Below are 18913 nucleotides of genomic sequence, written 5' to 3'. Positions count from 1 at the left end.
ACATGTACTGCCAATTTTTTTTTTTTTTTTTTTTTTGCAGAATCATGCACCAGCCATGTGGTAGGGAAAGAAAAAGAAATAGGAGACAGAATGTTGCCCTTGGAGCTTACAATGCAGTTGGAGTGAGAACACATACATGTGCGCGCGCGCACACACACACACACACTTTCAGAAGCATTACAAAGCACTATCGAATCAAGTGTAATACACCACTAACTGTATTACATAAGAACTGGAAAAGGTATCCAAGGGAACAGAAGGGTGACTGAAAGGAGTGGTGAGCGCATGCGTGCAAGTGTGAGTGTGCGTGCTTGTGTGTGGTGTGTCTAAGCAGGCCTCTCTCTGCATCTGTGGGATAGGGGACCGAGAACTATTCTCAAAGCAGTAGACTTGGCTTGACCAAGTTCTCGAGCTGTGTGATCCCTAGCAAGTTACATCCCCTCTTTGCGCATCTCTTTATCTAGAAAATGGACGCCATCACACCCAATTCTCAGGGTGGTCATAAAATGAGATGGGTGTGATAACTAAGGTGGAGCTACCCACCACAGAGCCTGGCATATCTCTGGACCCTTTCCCAGTTCCCATCCTGGATCTCTGCTTGCCTTCTCCTCTTCCTCTTGCCCCAGAGTGTACCCATCCTGACGTGGACCATCTGCTCCTGATGTCATTCTTTGCTCTAACTGTGCCTTTGCCAGACTTTCTGCCATGTTTTTGCTCATGGTGTTAATTTTCCAAGGGAAATGACCGAATCTGCCCTCTCTAAACCATCCCACTCGCCCTGACTTTCCCTGGCCCCAGGCAGCAGAGTAATAATACATAAGAGCTGAATGATAAATAGCACCATCCACACAAATCTATCAGATGGCGCTATGCAGATTTAAAAATGCAGACACCAAATTTTGCCTCTGTTCCCCAAGCAAGGAGCAGGGATGGATTCTTCGAGGATGGCCTCCAAGGCCGAAAGGCAGCGCCATGGTGCGAGCTGGTGTGGGGGCTGTGCTAGCCACTGTGGAGTAAGCAGAAGTGTGACTATGAGAGGGACTGGTGGTGTGACGATGTGAGCTGTCCCTGTGACCCAGAGAACCTACTCTCCATGCACAAAGAGGCCATCATGTGGGGCTCAGGGCCGTGATGTACAGAGAAAACCGAGCCGGGGAATGATTTGTTTCCCAGTGCAGGCAGCTAAATGCTCCAGATGTGGCATTTGTCCAAGTGCTCCCCCTCTGCACTGAACGTGCCTCTAGAAAAACCAGACTCCCGATCCCCTCTCAGCGAGCAGCCCGCAGACTAGAAGGCACTGACATCTCCCCAGCCGCTTCCCTATTTTTTAAGAAGAATATTTGCATCATAAACCCTTTGATGAAGAAAGGGAGAGAGAGCCTTTAATGAAATATGTTAATCTGGGTAAGCCAAGCTCATATGAAAGGGAATATTAAAAGAGACAGTATTCACCAAAGCCAGCCCCATTCTCTGAGAGAGCTGAAAAGGAAGGGGAAGAAAATAGCACCCCTGATTTCATCTGTTCAGGGTCAGGGAGATGGCAGTGATCAAGTTTGGAAAATCGGCTAAAGGACTCCAGTTTTGACTCTGATGCATTAGCCTGGAAGGGTTGTGGGGAGAGGGATGTTTTGAGCCAACATCAAAGATGATTTGGGAACACAAGGTCAAATCTACCTGCAAACCGGCAAAAGGCAGGAAAAAAGGAGCCATTCTCCACGACGTCACTCCTGCCCACCTTCCTATGATTGGCAGCTGAGTGAGGCAAAGAAGGGTATTCATTGTAACCACAAAACACAAAGGCCCTCCGATTCCAAAGTAAAAATGTGGCTGGGATCTCAAACCAGGAATGGATTCTAAGTGCCCAACACATGCCAAGTGGGGGAGACAGCCAAAGATTCAGTCAGAGCTCTTGCCTTCAGGAGGCTTAGCGTCTCCTTGGGCAGTTGTCACTGAAACAGTACACTCTCCAAAGGGAATGCTGGGTGGTGAAGGGCAGCTCTACCCACCATGAGAGTTCAGAGGAGAAGCATGGTGAAAGAGGAGGCCAGAAAGGTGTGCGTGAGCCAGATGTTGCAGGCCTGGGTCCTGTTAAGAAAATATGTCTTTAATTCTAAGAGCAAGAAAAACTATTGTTATGGGTTGAATTGTGCCCCTTCCTGTCCAAAACGTGTTGGAATCCTAACCCTTATACCTGTGGATTTAATCCCATTTGGGAACAGGTTTTCTTTGTTATGCTAATGAGGTCATATCCCTATAGGATGTGTCCTAAACCTGTCACTTCTGAGTCATAAACGGTATAGATTAGATATGGGAGCAAGAACAAACAGGGGGAGGTAGATGGTACATGAAGATACCAAGGAACAGAGGAACAGAAGAGACAAGGATCTTCCCCCAGAGCCAAGAAAGAGATAGCTTTCCCCTATAGCCGGTGCCCTGAATTCAGACTTCTAGACTCTTGAACTGTGAGAAAATAATTTTCTGTTCTTTATGGCCACCCATTTGTGGTATTTCTGTTATAGCAGCGCTAGGAAACTAAGACAACTATTGAAGGATTTTATGCATGGAGGTGACAGTGTCATATTTTTGTTTTGGAAAGAGTGCTCAGTGCTTGGGCTGTAAAAGGGGCTTGAACATATTTGTAGCATGAATGATGGCTGCAGTGTAGAGGGTGGGTTGATGGGACACATCGTGGATGCTGGGAGGCTAGTTAGGAGGTTATTTCTCTGGTCCAAGTGAGGGTGACACTGGCTTGGCCAGGGGAGAACTAGAGATGAAGAGATTCATATGATCTATAGGACTTGATAGGGAAGGAGAGAGAGGGTGGAGTCAAGAACAACACCTAAGTTTTGGGCACAGCCTGGTGGATGGTGGTGCCATTCCCTAAGACAGGAAACCCAGGGAGGAGGTGGGTTTACTAGAGTTCTGTCTTGGACATGCTGAATTTGAGACATCCAAGAAGCGATATCAAGTAAACAGTAGGTTATAAAGACCTGAAGTTCAAAGGAGAAGTCCAGGATGGGTACAAATCTTTGAGTTTTCTGTGTATGGCTGGAACCAGAAGCCATGGGTGGGAGCGAGAAAAGGTGGGGCCTTGAAGAACCCTAACCATCAATGGTAGGGTAGAGAAAAATGCACCTGCAAAGGAGACATTGACCCAAGAGCTAAGAGAAAAGCCAGAGAGTGTTGTACCAGGGAAGCCAAGGGAGGTGTATTCCAAGAATACATTTGGACACTGAGAGGTCAAGTGAGAAATGAGAACTGATAAACGTCTTAGTTACCTAGTGCCGCTGTAACATGAATACCACAAGTGGGTGGCTTTAAAGAACAGAAATGTATTTTCTCACAGTTCTGGAGGCTGAATGTCCAAATCATGGTCTCAGCCAAGTTGATTGTTTCCTTGTCAGTAGCCCTGGGCATTCCTTGATTTCTTGGTGTTCCTTGGCTTGTAAATGATTTTCACATGGTGTTTATCTTCCCTCATGTATCTCTGTGTCTATTCCGCTTGCTTTATAACTCGGAAGTGATTGCGTTTAGGATCCACCTTACACTGGTATGACTTCACTAACATAACAAAAGAAAATCCTATTTCCAAACACAGTCATGTTTGCAGGTACAAAGGCTAGGAATTCAACACATATTTTCGGGGGACAGAGTCCCTAGGTGGTGCAGTGGTTAATGTGCTTACCGCTAACTAAAGGTTGGCAGCTCAACTCCATCCAGCTGTATCTCAGAGGAAAGGCCTGGCGACCTACTTCCCAAAAATTTGCCATCGAAAATCCTGTGGAACACGGTTCTGACACACATGGGGTCACCATGAGTCAAAATCACTCAATGGCAACTGGTTTAGGTTTGTTTTTTGTTTTTTTTGGTGGGGGGCAGGGGTGTGGGGAGAGACACAATTCAGTCCATAATGAGCATCCATGGGATTTAGTGACATGGAGGTCACATAAACCATGGAGGAATGGTGCTGGTGTCATATTTAAACTGTCCAGCACAGCACCTGGCACATCGCAGGTCCTTGATGAATATCAGGGCTTCTTTTCCTTAGCCTCCCCTGTTCTCAGTCACATAGTATCACCTGGGTCTCTTACCTCAGCCTGTACTCATCAAAAATGAATGCGCTGGCTCGTGATCTCTCTCCAGCTCCTAGAAACATGGGAGGATCAAATGTGATTTCTGAGCTGGCACCAGCTCCCAGGTGTCACAGAGAGAGGTGAACACCTGCCTTCGCATTGCTAGCCCATTCAGTCCCAAACCAGGATGGCGCCCACAGTAGGTAGGAGCCCACACAGTTGCAATTCTGGCTTAACCTGTCAGCACAGAATGACTCTCTGCGTGGCCGGGGTGTTTTAAAAGACAAGAAGAAAATAATGTGTTTCTGAGCACCAACAGCCTGCCATTTTGTTACTTTGGCTCATGAAACCACAGGATTAAATGCAAAGCTGCAGATGGGGAGCTGGGCCGATGCCCTTCAGAGATGCTGAGGCTGGGCACCAGTTGCTCAAAGCAGTGTTTTAAAAAATATCAAAATCTCAATTAACCAGAATCTGAAGGAATTGGGTAGGAATTGGAGAACTTGGTGAACCAGTTCTCCTGATTAACCAAGTACTAGCTTTAAAAAATCTTTATCAAAATCATTCTAGGGGAAAAAAAAAAAACTATCTAGAATGTGTCAGCCTCCTTTCCTGGTTTAGGCATTAAACTGTAGAGAATATAATTTAATCTTTTCTACTGAGAATTTTTCAGGATACTCTGCTGTGAGTTTAGAAGGCATGGAAAATTAGTAGTAGTAGTAATAATAGTAATATCAGGACATGCCCTGGAAATATTTTTAAACCCCACCATCAGCTTGTTTCCTTGTGATCTCCTTTTCTCTTTCCAAAATGAAGTTTCAATAAATGGTACCAGTTATGAATTCTGGGTTTGCAAGGTCCTAGCTGAGGCATCTTGGAAGAAGTGCAGCCAGAATGCTCCTTAGAAGCAAGGATGGTGAGACTTCATCTCACATACTTTGGACATGTTATCAGGAGGGACCAGTCCCTGGAGAAGGACATCATGCTTGGTAATGTGAAGGGTCAGGGAGAAAGAGGAAGACCCTCAACGAGGTGGATTGACACAGTGGCTGCAGTGATGGGCTTAAACATAGCAATGATTATGAGGATGGTGCAGGACTGGGTGGTGTTTTGTTCTGTTGTGCACTGGGTCTCTATGAGTCGGAACCGATTCAATGGCACCTAACAACAACAACAAAGCTGAGGCATTACTGTAACTGCAAACTTTTCACATTTTCTCTGGAATCCCTTGGTGGTACACAACAAAAATATATTGAAAATGACTGGATTTCTCTGGAAATGCAAGGTGTTTACTGCCACGGTGCCCTGAGTGGCATTTATCTGCTATTTTTCATGTTCTATGTTTTTGCTAAGTATTAGCCCTAAAATGGGCTGCCTGTCTCCCTGGATAAATCATGAGCATGTTAATGTCTTTGTTGCCTCTGACCCTAAAGACTTAGAGACCTTCCTCCTGCTGGTGAAAGAAAGAGGTTGGGATTTGCTGGGGACTCTGGCACTTGGTCTGTGCCACCCCTGCCCCCAAAGCGTAACACTCAAGACCACCACCTTACAAGTACCCAGGGAATGGAAAAACAGAATCCTATGCTTGGCTCCCACCTTTGTGTAGGGACTCTGGGGTGAATGGGGTATTTCACACTTACAGCAGGTCACTGATGTGTGAGAGACCAGGAAGAAGGGCACTGACCAATCAGATTCTCACAGATAGCAAGCAAAGGGTGATGTTAGAAGGGACCTTGGGAAACCACTCGTCTGACCCCTGTCTGAGGTTTAAGTACATAAGCTGGCCAGCAGCAGAAGAGTCAGATTCCTGATTCTCCATCTGTCCAGTGTATATGCTCCTCACCTTGACCAGACATCCCTTGGTCTGGCAAGCTTGAGCTTCATGGAATAGACCCCTCACATTCTCCGCAAAGTTACAGATTGTATGAACTTCAGTCTCTCTGCAGTCTGTGTGACTGGACGGTTTCTGGGCATTATAATTGAGATTGGGGTGTGCTGGTGCTTGAAGCTAGGGAGAAGTTCCAGAATTTGTCCAACTCTAGTTTGAAATGGGTTTCTCTCTCCAGATTCCTGGGACTTCAAGCAATCCACACGCAACATCTCCCCTACCATCAACCAGGCCAACATCGTGGACTTGCACCCAGCATCTGTGTACAGCATCCGCATGTACTCCTTTAACAAGATTGGCCGCAGTGAGCCAAGCAAGGAACTCACCATCAGCACAGAGGAAGCCGGTGAGCACCTCGCCCTGCCTCCCTGACCCACGGCCTCCGGGATCAGAGACATCTGGGGCTCACACCAACCCTGTCCTTTGGCAGTAGCTTGTAATAAGAAGATGGGAGGAGAGAGCACCCAAGGCATTTCCCCATGTCTGCCTGTGGGTCCCTGGAGAGTGTTCTCTGTGCCTCCTTTTCTAGATAGGAGTCTAGATACTGGGCTTTGAGGAGCTGTCCATGGTTGTGTCCCACTTTCCTGACTCCAGCTTGACTGGAAAGGACAGTTGTATTATCTGAAAAGGATGAGATAGTAGTCCCCTGGATGGTATTCTATGGCCTTTGTCATGAAAATTCTCTCCTGAATATTTAAACAAGAGTTCTTTCGCTTTAGTTTCTTTTTTTGTGAAAATTACACATATGTCCACTTTAACAATAATTAGAAAGTGAAAAATACTGTAACCAACATCCGCTATCAATTACCATCATGCCAGAAATCCTCCACCTGCCCTTTCCCAATCATAACTCCCTCCCTCCCCCTGAAGTAGCCACTGTCCTGACTATTATGGTATTAGCTTTCTTGCTTTTCTTTTTTATACTAACATCACATATATCTGTACACCTAAACCATATAATTTTGCCTGTTTTCCAATGGAATGGATCCATGAAATTACTCTTCATATGTTCTTTTGACTGTTGCTTGCTTTGGTTGATAGTATTTTTGCGAGCTTTATTCATGTTGTTGAAGCAGCAGTGCAGTTCGTACATGTTCAGTGCTGCGGAGTGTTCTGTTTTATGAATATACCACGGCCACTTTGTCCATTGCACTGTAGAGGGACATTGAGGTTGCTTACAGGTTGGGGCTATTGCAAACATACCTCTGTGAGCATCCTTCTGCCTATATGCTAGAGTACAGGCTCGTGCGTTTCTCTGGGGATATGACCAGCTGTACAATTGCAGAGCCATCGGATAGGCATACTTCCACCTTTAATAAAATATGCCAAAACATTTCTCAAAGTGCTGTACCAGTTTGCTCTCCCTTGATTAGTGCATGAGAGCTCCCACTGCTCCACACCGTTCCCTACACTTCATTATGTCAAACTTTTAAAAAATTTGCCCATCACCTAAGCCTGGAGTTGCATCTCATGACCATCTTTTGCTACACTTTCAGCAAATTATGGAGGGTGAAGAGGAAATTTAAACCCTGGAGGGTGAAGAGGAAATTTAAACCCTGGGGGGTTTAAATTTCAGAGGAACTGAAACTCAGGCTCTCTGTTTTTCTCAGTTTATGAGCTTTTCCTTTCTCCCCAGCAGTCCTTTAGCTCAGGAGGATGGGAGGAGGACACAGGGCCCTTTCTTCTTTTAAGACTTGACTCATAAATGTTGCTTCTTCCTCTCAGCTCCTGATGGGCCCCCCATGGATGTCACCTTGCAGCCAGTGACCTCACAGAGCATCCAAGTGACCTGGAAGGTAAGTGAAGGCGAAGGCATTTGCCCTAAAATTGCCTCCTCCCTCCTCAATCCAGGAGTGAGGCCCATAGTGGGCTGCCATTCTCTGATTTCCTGTAATGGTCACATCTGTGTTCTGCCAAACTCAGTGAGGTTTGAGGGGTGGATGGAGAAATGGCTAAAAGGGCAGTGCTACCCACCAATCCCTGCCCCCCTCCCCACCCTGGCTCTTTGATAGAGGGCTATGGCTGGGGTGGACAAAGAATTATGCAACTACAAGGAAGTTAAGATGGTTTTTTCACCACACTGGCCTGTCCCCCAAATCCCACATGTTGCGATAGGTCAGGAACAAGATTTGATTTTGTTCAAAGTTCAAAGAGACCCTCTGGAGATGCCAGGACAGGGCTGGAACCACAGTGAAGTCCCGCCCTAGTCAGGGCCATGTGACTGGAGTGGTACCCCATCTTCTTACAGTGAGTCTTGGCAGAAGCCTTGGCCTCTTCAGGTCCCTCTTCCCTCATCTATAAAGTCAGGAGGAAAATAACTACTCTATCTACCTCTCAGGGGCAAAGGGGTGGGGATGATGTAGAGAAAACAGATCACCATATGCTTTAGCCATTTCTAAGGGGCAGAGATGTGTAAGATCGGGGGGGTGCTTAAGGAAAATCCTAGAGGAGATCCACAGCTGTGCAGGGAAACAGATCAGGATAGCCTTGAACAGGACTTGCTTTCCTGGGAACTCTGGCCCTAGAGCCACATCCCCACCATGGCCCGGAAGGACTGACAATATGGATAACTTCCCGTCATGCTGTGTTTTCCAGCCTCCAAGTGCCTCCTCTCACACAACTCACTGACCTCTCGCCAATCCTGTGAGGGGGCTGGAAGAGGTGTTTTTATCCCCATCTGCCTGAGGAGGCCATGGGCACAGATGTGTGGGGTGACTTGTCTATGGTCATTCAAGTGGTGACTTAAATGCCCACAGTCTAGAGTCCAGTTCTGGTCTCCCCACACAGCCCACGCAGAGAGCTTTCTTAGGGCCCATCCAAATTCTTCTTGAAGCTTTCCCCATCTGAACAGTGGAGCTTTGGGAGTTGCCTCACCTTCATCTGGATCAAAGGTCCGAGGTCATTTTCTGACTCTAACGCCTGATGGGAAAGTCCCAGCTGCTTTATTCCTCCTTCTGGGCTCTTCATGAAGGTAGATTTGAGAATCAGAGAGATTCAGAATGGCCTAATGATGTTTCCAGAAGACTGCACATACACACACATACACCATACCACACACATGCACACACACACCCCACAACACATTACACAGCACACACATACACCACACCACACTCACACACATACATCACACCACACTCATACACACACACACCACACTCACACACACACACCACATCACACTGCATACACCACACCACACTCACACATGCACACCTCACATCATACCACAAACACATACACCGTACCACACACATGCACACACACACCCCACAACACATTACACAACACACACATACACCGTACCATGCTCACACACACACGCATACACCACATCACACCACATACAACACATCATTTTTATACACACACACTATGTCACATCACATATATCATGCTCACACACATCACACCACACACAGGTACACCATACCATGCTCTCTCACACACGCACATCACACCACACCGTGCTCACATACACACACAGCACATCACACCACACTCACACACACACATCACACCACACCACACTCACACACACATCACACTCACACACACATCACACTCACACACACACCACATCACACTGCATACACCACACCACACTCACACATGCACATCACATCATACACACATATACCACACTCACACACACACACCACGTCATACTGTATATACCACACCACACTCACATACCCACACATACACATCACACTCACACATCATACCACACCACACTCACACACACACACCACATCACACTGCATACACCACACCGTGCTCACATACCCACACATATACCACATCACATTCACGCCACACTCACACATACACAACATATGACATGGCATATACCACAGCCATGCTCACACACACATCACATCACACATACATACACTATACCACATTCACACACACATCACACCTCACACACCTCACACACCATGCACACACACACACACACACAACACCACATACATTGCACACACACACACAGCACTACAGACACACACGCACCCACACACAGCCTGGTCCCCTCCCTGTCTAGAGAAATGACCAGGAGGAAGTGGGGGCCATACCAGAGCACTTGGCCCTCCCTGGAGGCCAGCCCTGACGTACCTGTGCGTCCTCTCCAGCTTACAGACCGTGGGTGAAGGCCCGAGCTGGTCCCCAAGACTGTCTGTGTCCTGGATCCCCACCCCTTCCGGAGGGCTACTCCGAGGAGCTGGGAGGTGGGGTGGAGGATGAATAAATATGTAAAACACTGGGACATTTGGCCGCCAAACCCCAACCTGGAAGGTCGATAAAATTTAGAATCGGATTTATTTCTCCAAAGTCTCATAATGAAAAATAAAATTGATTAGAAAGTTAGAACTTCAGAATGAAACAGCCGGTCAATAAATGTTGGGCTGACTTCTCAGGGAATTTTTTTTTTTTTTTTGACACTGAGGTACAGATTAATGAAAAATAAAGATTCACTTGAAAGATAAGTCGCTTCATTTTAAGACTCCGCCAAATGGATCGCCCCTGTTTTATGACATAAATTTGCAATCAGCCCTATTGATTTCTTAATGCTTCAGAGAAATATTGTTAAGATTGATTTAAATCCTGAGAGTGCCTATCTGGGGGAGATGGGAGGATAGAGAGGGAGACAGAGGAGGAAAGAAAAAGAAAGAGGGAGAGAAGGAGGGGAGGGAGGAAGAACCTGTCAAGATTTGTATAAATTTGTGAATATATACATGTCTGTATCAGGGTAACACATATGGACACATATATATTCTCTATGTGTCACCCTAATACAGGCTATATGTATTCACATATTTGTACAAATCTTGTCAGGGCAGACCCCTGGGTGGCAGAAACAGTTTGCACTGGACTACTGACCTAAAGGTTGGCGGGTCAAACCAAGCCAGCAGCGCTGCAGAAGGGCCTGGTGATCTGCTTCTGTAAAAACCACAGCCAAAGGAAGCCTGGTGGGCAGTTCTGCTCTGTCACACATGGGGTTTCCCTGGGTCAGAGTCGACCCAATGGCGGTGGGCTTGGGTTGGTTTTTCTGGTGTCGGGGGGAGGTGCCCAGATGCCTTCTACCCAAAGCCTCTGTCTGTGTATGTAGATGGTGTGATGGTGCATACAGGCGTGTATCAGGAGAGGGCTAACTCTGGGCATGCAGCCATGCGTGTCACGTGTGTATTAAAACGTGCGTCAGTATGCGCATGTATGCATGCAATGTGGGAGCATGTTTCATTGTGAAAATGAGGGTATCTGGCTCTTGATGATATGCTGTGGCTGTAACGGATGTCTCTGTGTGTGTGTGTGTGTGTGCGCGTGCATGCATGCATGCGTGTGTGTGTGTGTGTGTGTGTGCAGAGACAAGACTCACGCAGAAGTTTGCCCACCTCACTTACAAACCAGCAGGCGGGACTGCCCAAGTGCAGAAAGTAACGTTATTCAGGCTTTAACAAAAATTCAAGGCAATGAAACACACACATACGCACACCTATTTAGTGAGTTCAAAACAATTATGTTAAATTAAAAACTTCATTTTATTGACTTAACAGTGAGCTTAAAAATGAAGCTCATTTAAAACATTCATTGAATTAAAAAAAAACAACAAGGCTGTTTTACTAACTTAATTGTTTTTGATCGCACTATTTTTTAGCACAATAAGAAGGTGGGCTTTTAAATTAACTTCATTGTTTTTAAAACCCCGATTCAAGCTGTTTTCATGTGTTCTGGGGTGGGTGCTCCCTCTCCATTTAGAGAAGGCCAAGTCTAGGCATTAAAGGAGCTGGCTTGTGTTTGTGGTGGGAATGCGTCTGACTGAGGTGGGTGTATGGATTAGGATGTTTGCTTTGATGTGCCTGGGTGTGTGTGTGTGTGTGTGTGTGTGTGTGTGAATGAGTGGTTCTGGAATGAGCAGACATAACAGAACTGTGTGTATGGGCGTGTGATCATGTATGAGAATGTTGTGTATAGGTGAATGTTTACGGGTCGATGTTTTCTCTGCTAGGATATCTTGCCTGTGTGTGTCTGGACATACGTCAGAGTCGAGCTTGGTGGTAAAAGTATGTTTTCCAGCCCCCAGACTGATGCCCCTGGTTGACTGGGATCTGTCCACTTCCCAACAGGCCAGCCAGAGGCCCCAAACACCCCATTTCACCTCCATGTCCCTGCTCATCTCTGCCCCTCTATCTAAGAGCTGGCTACAGGCCTCCTGCCCTCACCACAGCCCAGCCTCTGGCCACCATGCCCAGGGCCATTCAGCCATAGTGCTCCAAGAGAGGCTGGGCCCCAAGGAAAGTCACAGCACTCTCTTCTTTTATTCAAAACAACTGACGACATCCCTCCCTACCTGTTTTCTCTTTTGTCTACGCTTCCATTTCCCCCAGGCCCCTGAACATAAGCCAGATGGTATTCTTATTCATTAATTCAGTAAATATGTATTGAGGGCCTACTATATGCCAGACACCATTCTATACCTTCAGAGCACAATAGCAAGCAAGACAGACAAAACTCCATCTCACAGCATTTATATCCTAATGGGGACCAATAAAGCCCTCAAGTAAAATATGTCAAGTGGCAGACGATGTTGGGTGCTATGGAAGAAAATAAAGGCATGCAGGACAGAGAGCAGGAGCAATCTTACATGAGAAGCTTAAGAAGGTGACATCTCAGGAAGGGCAGGACACAGGTGAGTGTAAGCCATGTGACTATCCAGGGAAAGAGTGCCCCCCCCCCCCCAAGACAGGAGTCTGCCTGGTGTGATCAAGGAACAGCAAAGAGGCCAGTGTGGCTGGAGCGTAGAAAGCAAGGGAGAGAAAGGAGCTGGGTCCAAGAGGCAATGGAGGGCCAGACCATCTGGGGCATCTGGCCACAGTAAGGACTTTGACTTTGACTCCAAGTGGATGGGAGCCATTGAAGGGTGGGAGCAAGGAGTGACCTGGTCTGATTTGGTTTTAAGAGCATCATCTCAGAGTGCAGAGCCCTGGAGTGTCATTGTGCCTTTGTCCCCTCCGTCCTCACAGGCACCCAAGAAGGAGCTGCAGAATGGTGTCATCCGGGGCTACCAGATCGGCTACCGAGAGAACAGCCCTGGCAGCAATGGGCAGTACAGCATCGTGGAGATGAAGGCCACTGGGGACAGTGAGGTCTACACGCTGGACAACCTCAAGAAGTTCGCCCAGTATGGGGTGGTGGTCCAGGCCTTCAACCGGGCTGGCACAGGGCCCTCCTCCAGTGAGATCAATGCCACCACCCTGGAGGATGGTAAGGACACTGGCAGCAGAGAGGGCCCCAGATCTGTGGTCTGCCCTCTCCTGGGCCCCATCTTGGCCCCATGATCCACATAGGCTCCCTGGATCACCTCCCTCTCCCCTTGCCATCTGGCTCCACTCAGCACATTGGGCCTCTCCATCCATTGGACTGTTCCTCTATCCACCACACTATCTGTTGGCCTATTGGCCTGTCTGAGCACTATCCATCTCTCCATTCATGTTTTTCACTCTGCCTTTTTGTTTGCCCTCCTTCAGCATCAGCCTGTTTCTTCCTCTTTCCGGTGCCCTAACTCAACTCTCTGACCCCAACCCTTTCCTCTGTGCCTTAGGTCCTGTTTCCACCCACCCCTTATAGCTTCCAGGTTGGGAAAACAGGAGAAGCCACGTTACCTTTGCACTTCTGGGCTGGAACGTCCCACCATGTGTTTTAGGGACTTGAGATGAGGCTGTCGAGTTAAGAAATCCCAACACTCATGTTGTAGAGGATTTAGAGCCCAGTTTTTAAAACTGCACTCTTTGACAACTAACAAGGACTCCAGGCTCTGACTGGTAAATTAAGGGACCCAGTTTTTCCAGGGGAAGAGGGCTAGGATGAAGCAGAGACATGTCTGTTCTCCAAGCACAGAGAATATGCCAGCTGGCACCTGAGCCTGCGCCAGGCAGAGATGGGGCTGGGCTGGTCACAGCCCCCCAAAGAGCAGGATTAAGAAGTAGCACAGCATCTACCAAGCTTCCTTCTTGATGCCTCAGTCCAAAACAAGGGTCTGAGATTAAAACGAGCCACTGAGTTGAAGCCTGCCCACTGCTACCCCGACTGATGGCCCATGGTTCATCAGAATACCCACCAGTCCTCCAGTGGAGACCCCGTCCTCTCTGCAAAGGCTGACATCCCTAGGAGGGAGGACACACCAGGTCAGGAACACCTGACAGAAGATTAGCTCATACCAAACCCATTGCCACCAAGTCAATTCCAACTCATAGCGAACCTGTAGGACAGGGTAGAACTGCCCCACAGGGTTTCCAAGGATGTAAATCTTTATGGAAACAGGCTGCCACATCTTTCTCCCGTGGAGCGGCTGGTGGGTTCAAATTGCCAACGTTTAGGCTACCAGTTGAGCACTTTAATCACTGTACCACCAGGGCTCCTTTAGCTCATACCAGTGGCTCTTAACTTGGGCTACAAATTGGAACTGTCTGGGAACTTTAAAAAGACTGATGACTAGACTTCATCCCAGAGATTCAGGTTTCAATACCTGGGGGCACAGTCTGAGCTTTGAGATGGAGCAGCTGTCAGTGGCCCCAGAGAGCTGGGCACCTGGGAAAAAGGGTGAACACAGAAAGGGGGAAAGAGCATATAAAGCAGAGAGGTATGAAGAGACCAAGGGGGAGGCACCAGAGCTACCCTGCAGCCAGCCCATCTCTAGCCCCTTCCCCTGGCCCAAGACCCTCACTTACCCCACTAGGGCCACTGGGTTGAGGAAGCTCCGCCTGTCCCCTCTTAGTATAGCAGTACTAATTCCAAGAGACACCCTAACACGGTGGCTCTCCAACCTGAAGATACATTAGAATCTCCTGGAAGGGGGTTAACCACAGACCACCGGGCCCCACCCCCAGAGCTTCCACTTGGGTCAAGAATTTGCTTTTCTAATAAGTTCCCAGCTGATGCTGATGCTGCTGGTCCAGGGAGCATCTTTGAAAACGGTAGCACTAACAGCTAGCTCATTATCCACAAGGGCAAACCAAGGCTCCCAGAAGCTAAGTAGCCTGCCAGAATCCCCTATCTACTAACTAACAGAGCCAGGATCAAGACCAGGCCTGGCCCCAAATCCCATACTCTTTCTACTTCACCCTGTTGTTATGTTTTGCTTGGGAGCAAGGCTGGGGGCAGAAGGAAGTGACAGGGATACAGGATGCTCTGAGAAGGCACGTCCAGGTGAAACAGCTGTCCTAAGCCCACCAGCATGCCCCACCTACCCTGAGCTCTGTCCACCCCAGGCCGTGCCAGGAAACAGCCAGCCCAGGCCCCATCTCTGGTCCCTATCAGGGCACCATCTCCTTTGCTTGGTGGGGGGCCCCTAGAATGTCCAACAGGGAGAGATCAGCATGGGTTATGAAGTCATTTTCAAAACCGAGGAGGAGAGGGGGAAGAAAGTTCCAGCCGCATTTGCTCAGCAGTTTTTCATACTTAATTAAGGCCCTCGTTAGCCTGTCAGATCCTGATCATTCCCTGGCAATATTAGCACTCCTCCTGGAGTGTTCAAGGGCCCTGCTTTAGCAATAGTGTCTTTTTCATAATTATATTACCTTCATTTTGTTCGAACGGGCGATCTGTATTAGTTTATTACACTGGGTCCCTAATTACATGGTGCTTATATTTTTACACCTAAGTAATACGAAACAATAATTATTCTCAAAGAGGATCGTTAGGATGATGTATTATCATTTAAATGCTCATAAAAATTAGAGTTGCCTCTTGTGGGGCAACGGGATCTAATTACCTTCCATCCAGCCTGTGCCTTCTTTTTCCCCGTTCAGAGCAAAGTAGACATGGTCTTCCCCTTTGTCACTGCCTCCCGGGAAGACAACAGGAAGTGCCACCAAATTCCCCCTAGCCGAGGTGGATGCTGGGGCCTGGTGTCCCTGCCATCTGTCATCTTAGAAAGGGCACCTGTGCCTGGGCCAACCCACGAGGGTGGAACTTAGGTTAAACACAAAAATCATTCCCGGAGGGAGGAGGTTAAAGGCAAAGTAGACCCCCTAAACTAGTCCCAGAGAATATTTTCCCATTAGCCCAGGCTTTTTGGTGTGTTCATGCTCAGGGACAGGGGATGAATGGGTAATCGCCCCTGAAGTCCTAAAGACCTCAATGAAAACTCTTCTCCCCTTCACCACGGTTGACTGAGATCCTTGTCCCTCTTTTTCCTTGCCTTCAGCTTGACATAAGGACACAGAGTTCCAAGAGTCAGGCCTCAGCTTAGATCCCCTGGTCACATGACACAGAGAGGCTGACAACCTTTAAATAAGATAATGTTGTTTTTAACTGCCATCGAGTCAGCCTGGACTTGGGGCAACCTCATGAACAATGGAACAAAACTCTTCCTGGTCCTGCGCCATCCCCATTATCGGCTACAGATCAGACGGTTGTGATCCACAGGGCTCTTGTTAGCTGATTTTCATAAGTAGACCACCAGGCCTCTCTTCCTAGTCCAGCTTAGTCTGGAAGCTCCACTGACCACTGTTCAGCAAAATACAAGCCTCCACAGACAGATGGGTGGTGGTGGCACATGCAATGCATTGACTGGGAATCGACCTCCAGTCTCTCACATAGAAGGCAAGAATTTTACCACCGACTCACCATTGCACCCTTAAATAAGATAATGACCTAGAGGTACCCCAGATCAGACAGATGGTCTTCCAGGTTCTGTTGTATTTAACAGAGGTGGGTCCCTGGGGTCATGGTGGCCCACTGGTGACTTCCCAAGGGCTCATGCCCAGCGTTCACCCCTTCTACCCAGAACACTTGCCAGAACCAGGAATGTGCAGCCCAGAGAGCAAGAAACAGCATCAGATCTTCAGGAGAGGAGACTTTGCCCACTTTCCTGGCCTCCCAGGCCCTATTCTTAGAACTTACGGAGTCAGGACATTTTCCCCATGTCTTACCTGGAGTTCCTCTGGCTGGGCAGCAGGGCCCCACCTGAAACCCTTAAGATTTGTGCTGTTTCTTACCTCCCTGCCTGACTGGACTCTTTGGTACCCACCCGCACCCCATGCAGTGCCCAGCCAGCCCCCTGAGAACGTCCGGGCCCTGTCCATCACTTCAGATGTGGCCGTCATCTCCTGGTCGGAGCCCCCACGCAGCACCCTCAATGGTGTTCTCAAAGGCTATCGGGTCATCTTCTGGTCGCTCTACGTTGATGGAGGTGAGTCTACAGAGAGTAAGGGCTGGGGCTCAGGGTGATCAGCACAGGGTGGCTGGTGGTCAGCTTCCAGGCTTAGTCAGAGCTGAGCATCTTCCCATGGGATGTCCAGTTAAAGTGCAGCCCTCCTCTTTTCCACATGTGGAGGCCACAAGTGGAGCAATGACACTATAAGGAACAGGGGATAGTGAAGGAGTGGCTTCAGATCCAATCACCCATGACCCTTTGGGCCAGAGCCAGGAGCAAGGGTGGGTGATGCTATACATGGTCACCTCTCCAATGAGAGTGGGAAGACATCCATATATCTGGGAATTATCTGGGGTGTGATGAAGACATATTTGCTTTTTTATGTAATATGGTGGTACTCGTCTTTGGTGGCTGTACCAGTCAGGGTCCCAGCAGGAAACAGTTGGCACACTCAGTTGGGGCAATTGAAGAGCCTTTAATGAAGGGATTACTTTCAGAAGTAGTTGGGAGGGAGGGTGGAGCCCCCTGGGACTAGCAACAGCAGAAAGCCAATACTACCTAGACCTGAAGGGGCCAGAGGAGGAAGCAGAGTTACCAGAACCTGGTGAGAGCCTCCACTTGGCCAAACCCAACCAGACACAGGCTGCAAGGGAGCCCAGGTGTGCAGTCTGTGAAGATCAGCCACCCAGAGCAGGGCAAAAAAGAGCTGACGGTGGACCTAGAGGGTAGGGATGGCAGATGGAGAATACGCAACACAATGGCTCAAACTCCTAGGTACCTTTCTTCCCCTGGGATGCACTGATCCAAACGGGTTTGCACAGCCCCCCACAAGCACACCAAGGTGCTGCCAGCTGGTATTCACAAAAGACCCTGCAGTGACCAGGAAGCCTCTAGTCCATGTAAGCCTTAGGCATCCCAGACTATGAAAATGTTCTGCTGAGGGATGTAAAAATCTCAACAGACCACAAAAGGCTAAAGTGAGTTTGCCTGCTGTGAGCCTGAGTCTTCTGCCACCAGAGAGGGCCCTGTGGCCCTCTCTTCTTTCTGGGAGGGTCTGGGAATCCAGCTCACAGTCACCTCTCCAGAGCTGCAGCCATGACCTTCCACACCTGGTTTCTGCTCTGCCCATTCACGTTGCCACTAGGAAGTGTCTTTCCCTCCACCCCCTTTACTGCCTCCTGCAAAAAGCCTGGAGGCTTCCAGCCCAGGGCTTTGGTCTGTGAAGGTCTCACAAGCTCTGATGCTGTGAGCCACCAGCCCGTGCTGCTCCAGAAGTGGCCTCGCAACGTTCACGTTTATGCTGGGCCAGGGAGGAGGTGGCTCCTCACTTTTCCACACCTGGCTTCCTCTTCTATAAGCCTGGGGGCACCCTCAGCACTGCCCCCCAGGTGAGGAAGCTATCTGCCCCTCTAATCTCAAAGACTATCTGGACTTCTGGTCACGCTGCTCTTGGCCCGGATCTTTCTGGGGCTCCCATCCTGGACAGGTCTACCTGGCTCTGGACCTCATGGGAAAGGAAGGACTGCTGCCAGGCCTCTGAAATCCCCCTGCGCTGACCTGGAGTCCCCCAAGCTGTGTATGGGGGTCTCTGCCCCTGGAGCCCAGAAGATTGTTGTCCTCCCCTGGCCAGGCCTCTGCCTTGGGCTCTTTGCCTACCAGTTAGGATGAGGCCTGTGCTCAGCCAGTGTCTGAGTCTGGCTTTCTGAAGGCCCAGTAGTACTGGACAGAGGGCTGTCAGCTCAATAGCCTGTCTCTTTTCCTCTTTCTGAGACCCTGGCCCTCCCTTGGGACCTT

The 18913-nt window shown here is 48.6% G+C and overlaps 1 protein-coding gene across 2 annotated transcripts in view; it reads left to right on the top strand.

Annotated features, from left to right (window-relative positions):
• DSCAML1 (DS cell adhesion molecule like 1) overlaps positions 1–18913 on the top strand; it is a 422409-nt gene that overhangs the window by 358514 nt on the left and 44982 nt on the right. For both annotated transcript variants that reach the window (XM_049856636.1, XM_049856637.1), the window contains exons 15-18: positions 6140–6307; positions 7687–7757; positions 12987–13227; positions 17009–17155. In XM_049856636.1, the coding sequence (XP_049712593.1) occupies positions 6140–6307; positions 7687–7757; positions 12987–13227; positions 17009–17155 (627 nt within the window). The remainder of the gene's footprint in view (positions 1–6139; positions 6308–7686; positions 7758–12986; positions 13228–17008; positions 17156–18913) is intronic.

Source organism: Elephas maximus, chromosome 17 (genome assembly GCF_024166365.1).
Source record: "Elephas maximus indicus isolate mEleMax1 chromosome 17, mEleMax1 primary haplotype, whole genome shotgun sequence".
In the NCBI taxonomy this organism is placed as follows: domain Eukaryota; kingdom Metazoa; phylum Chordata; class Mammalia; order Proboscidea; family Elephantidae; genus Elephas; species Elephas maximus.
The sequence above is the reverse complement of the archived record's forward strand: the minus strand, read 5'-3'. Positions and strand labels throughout refer to the sequence as shown.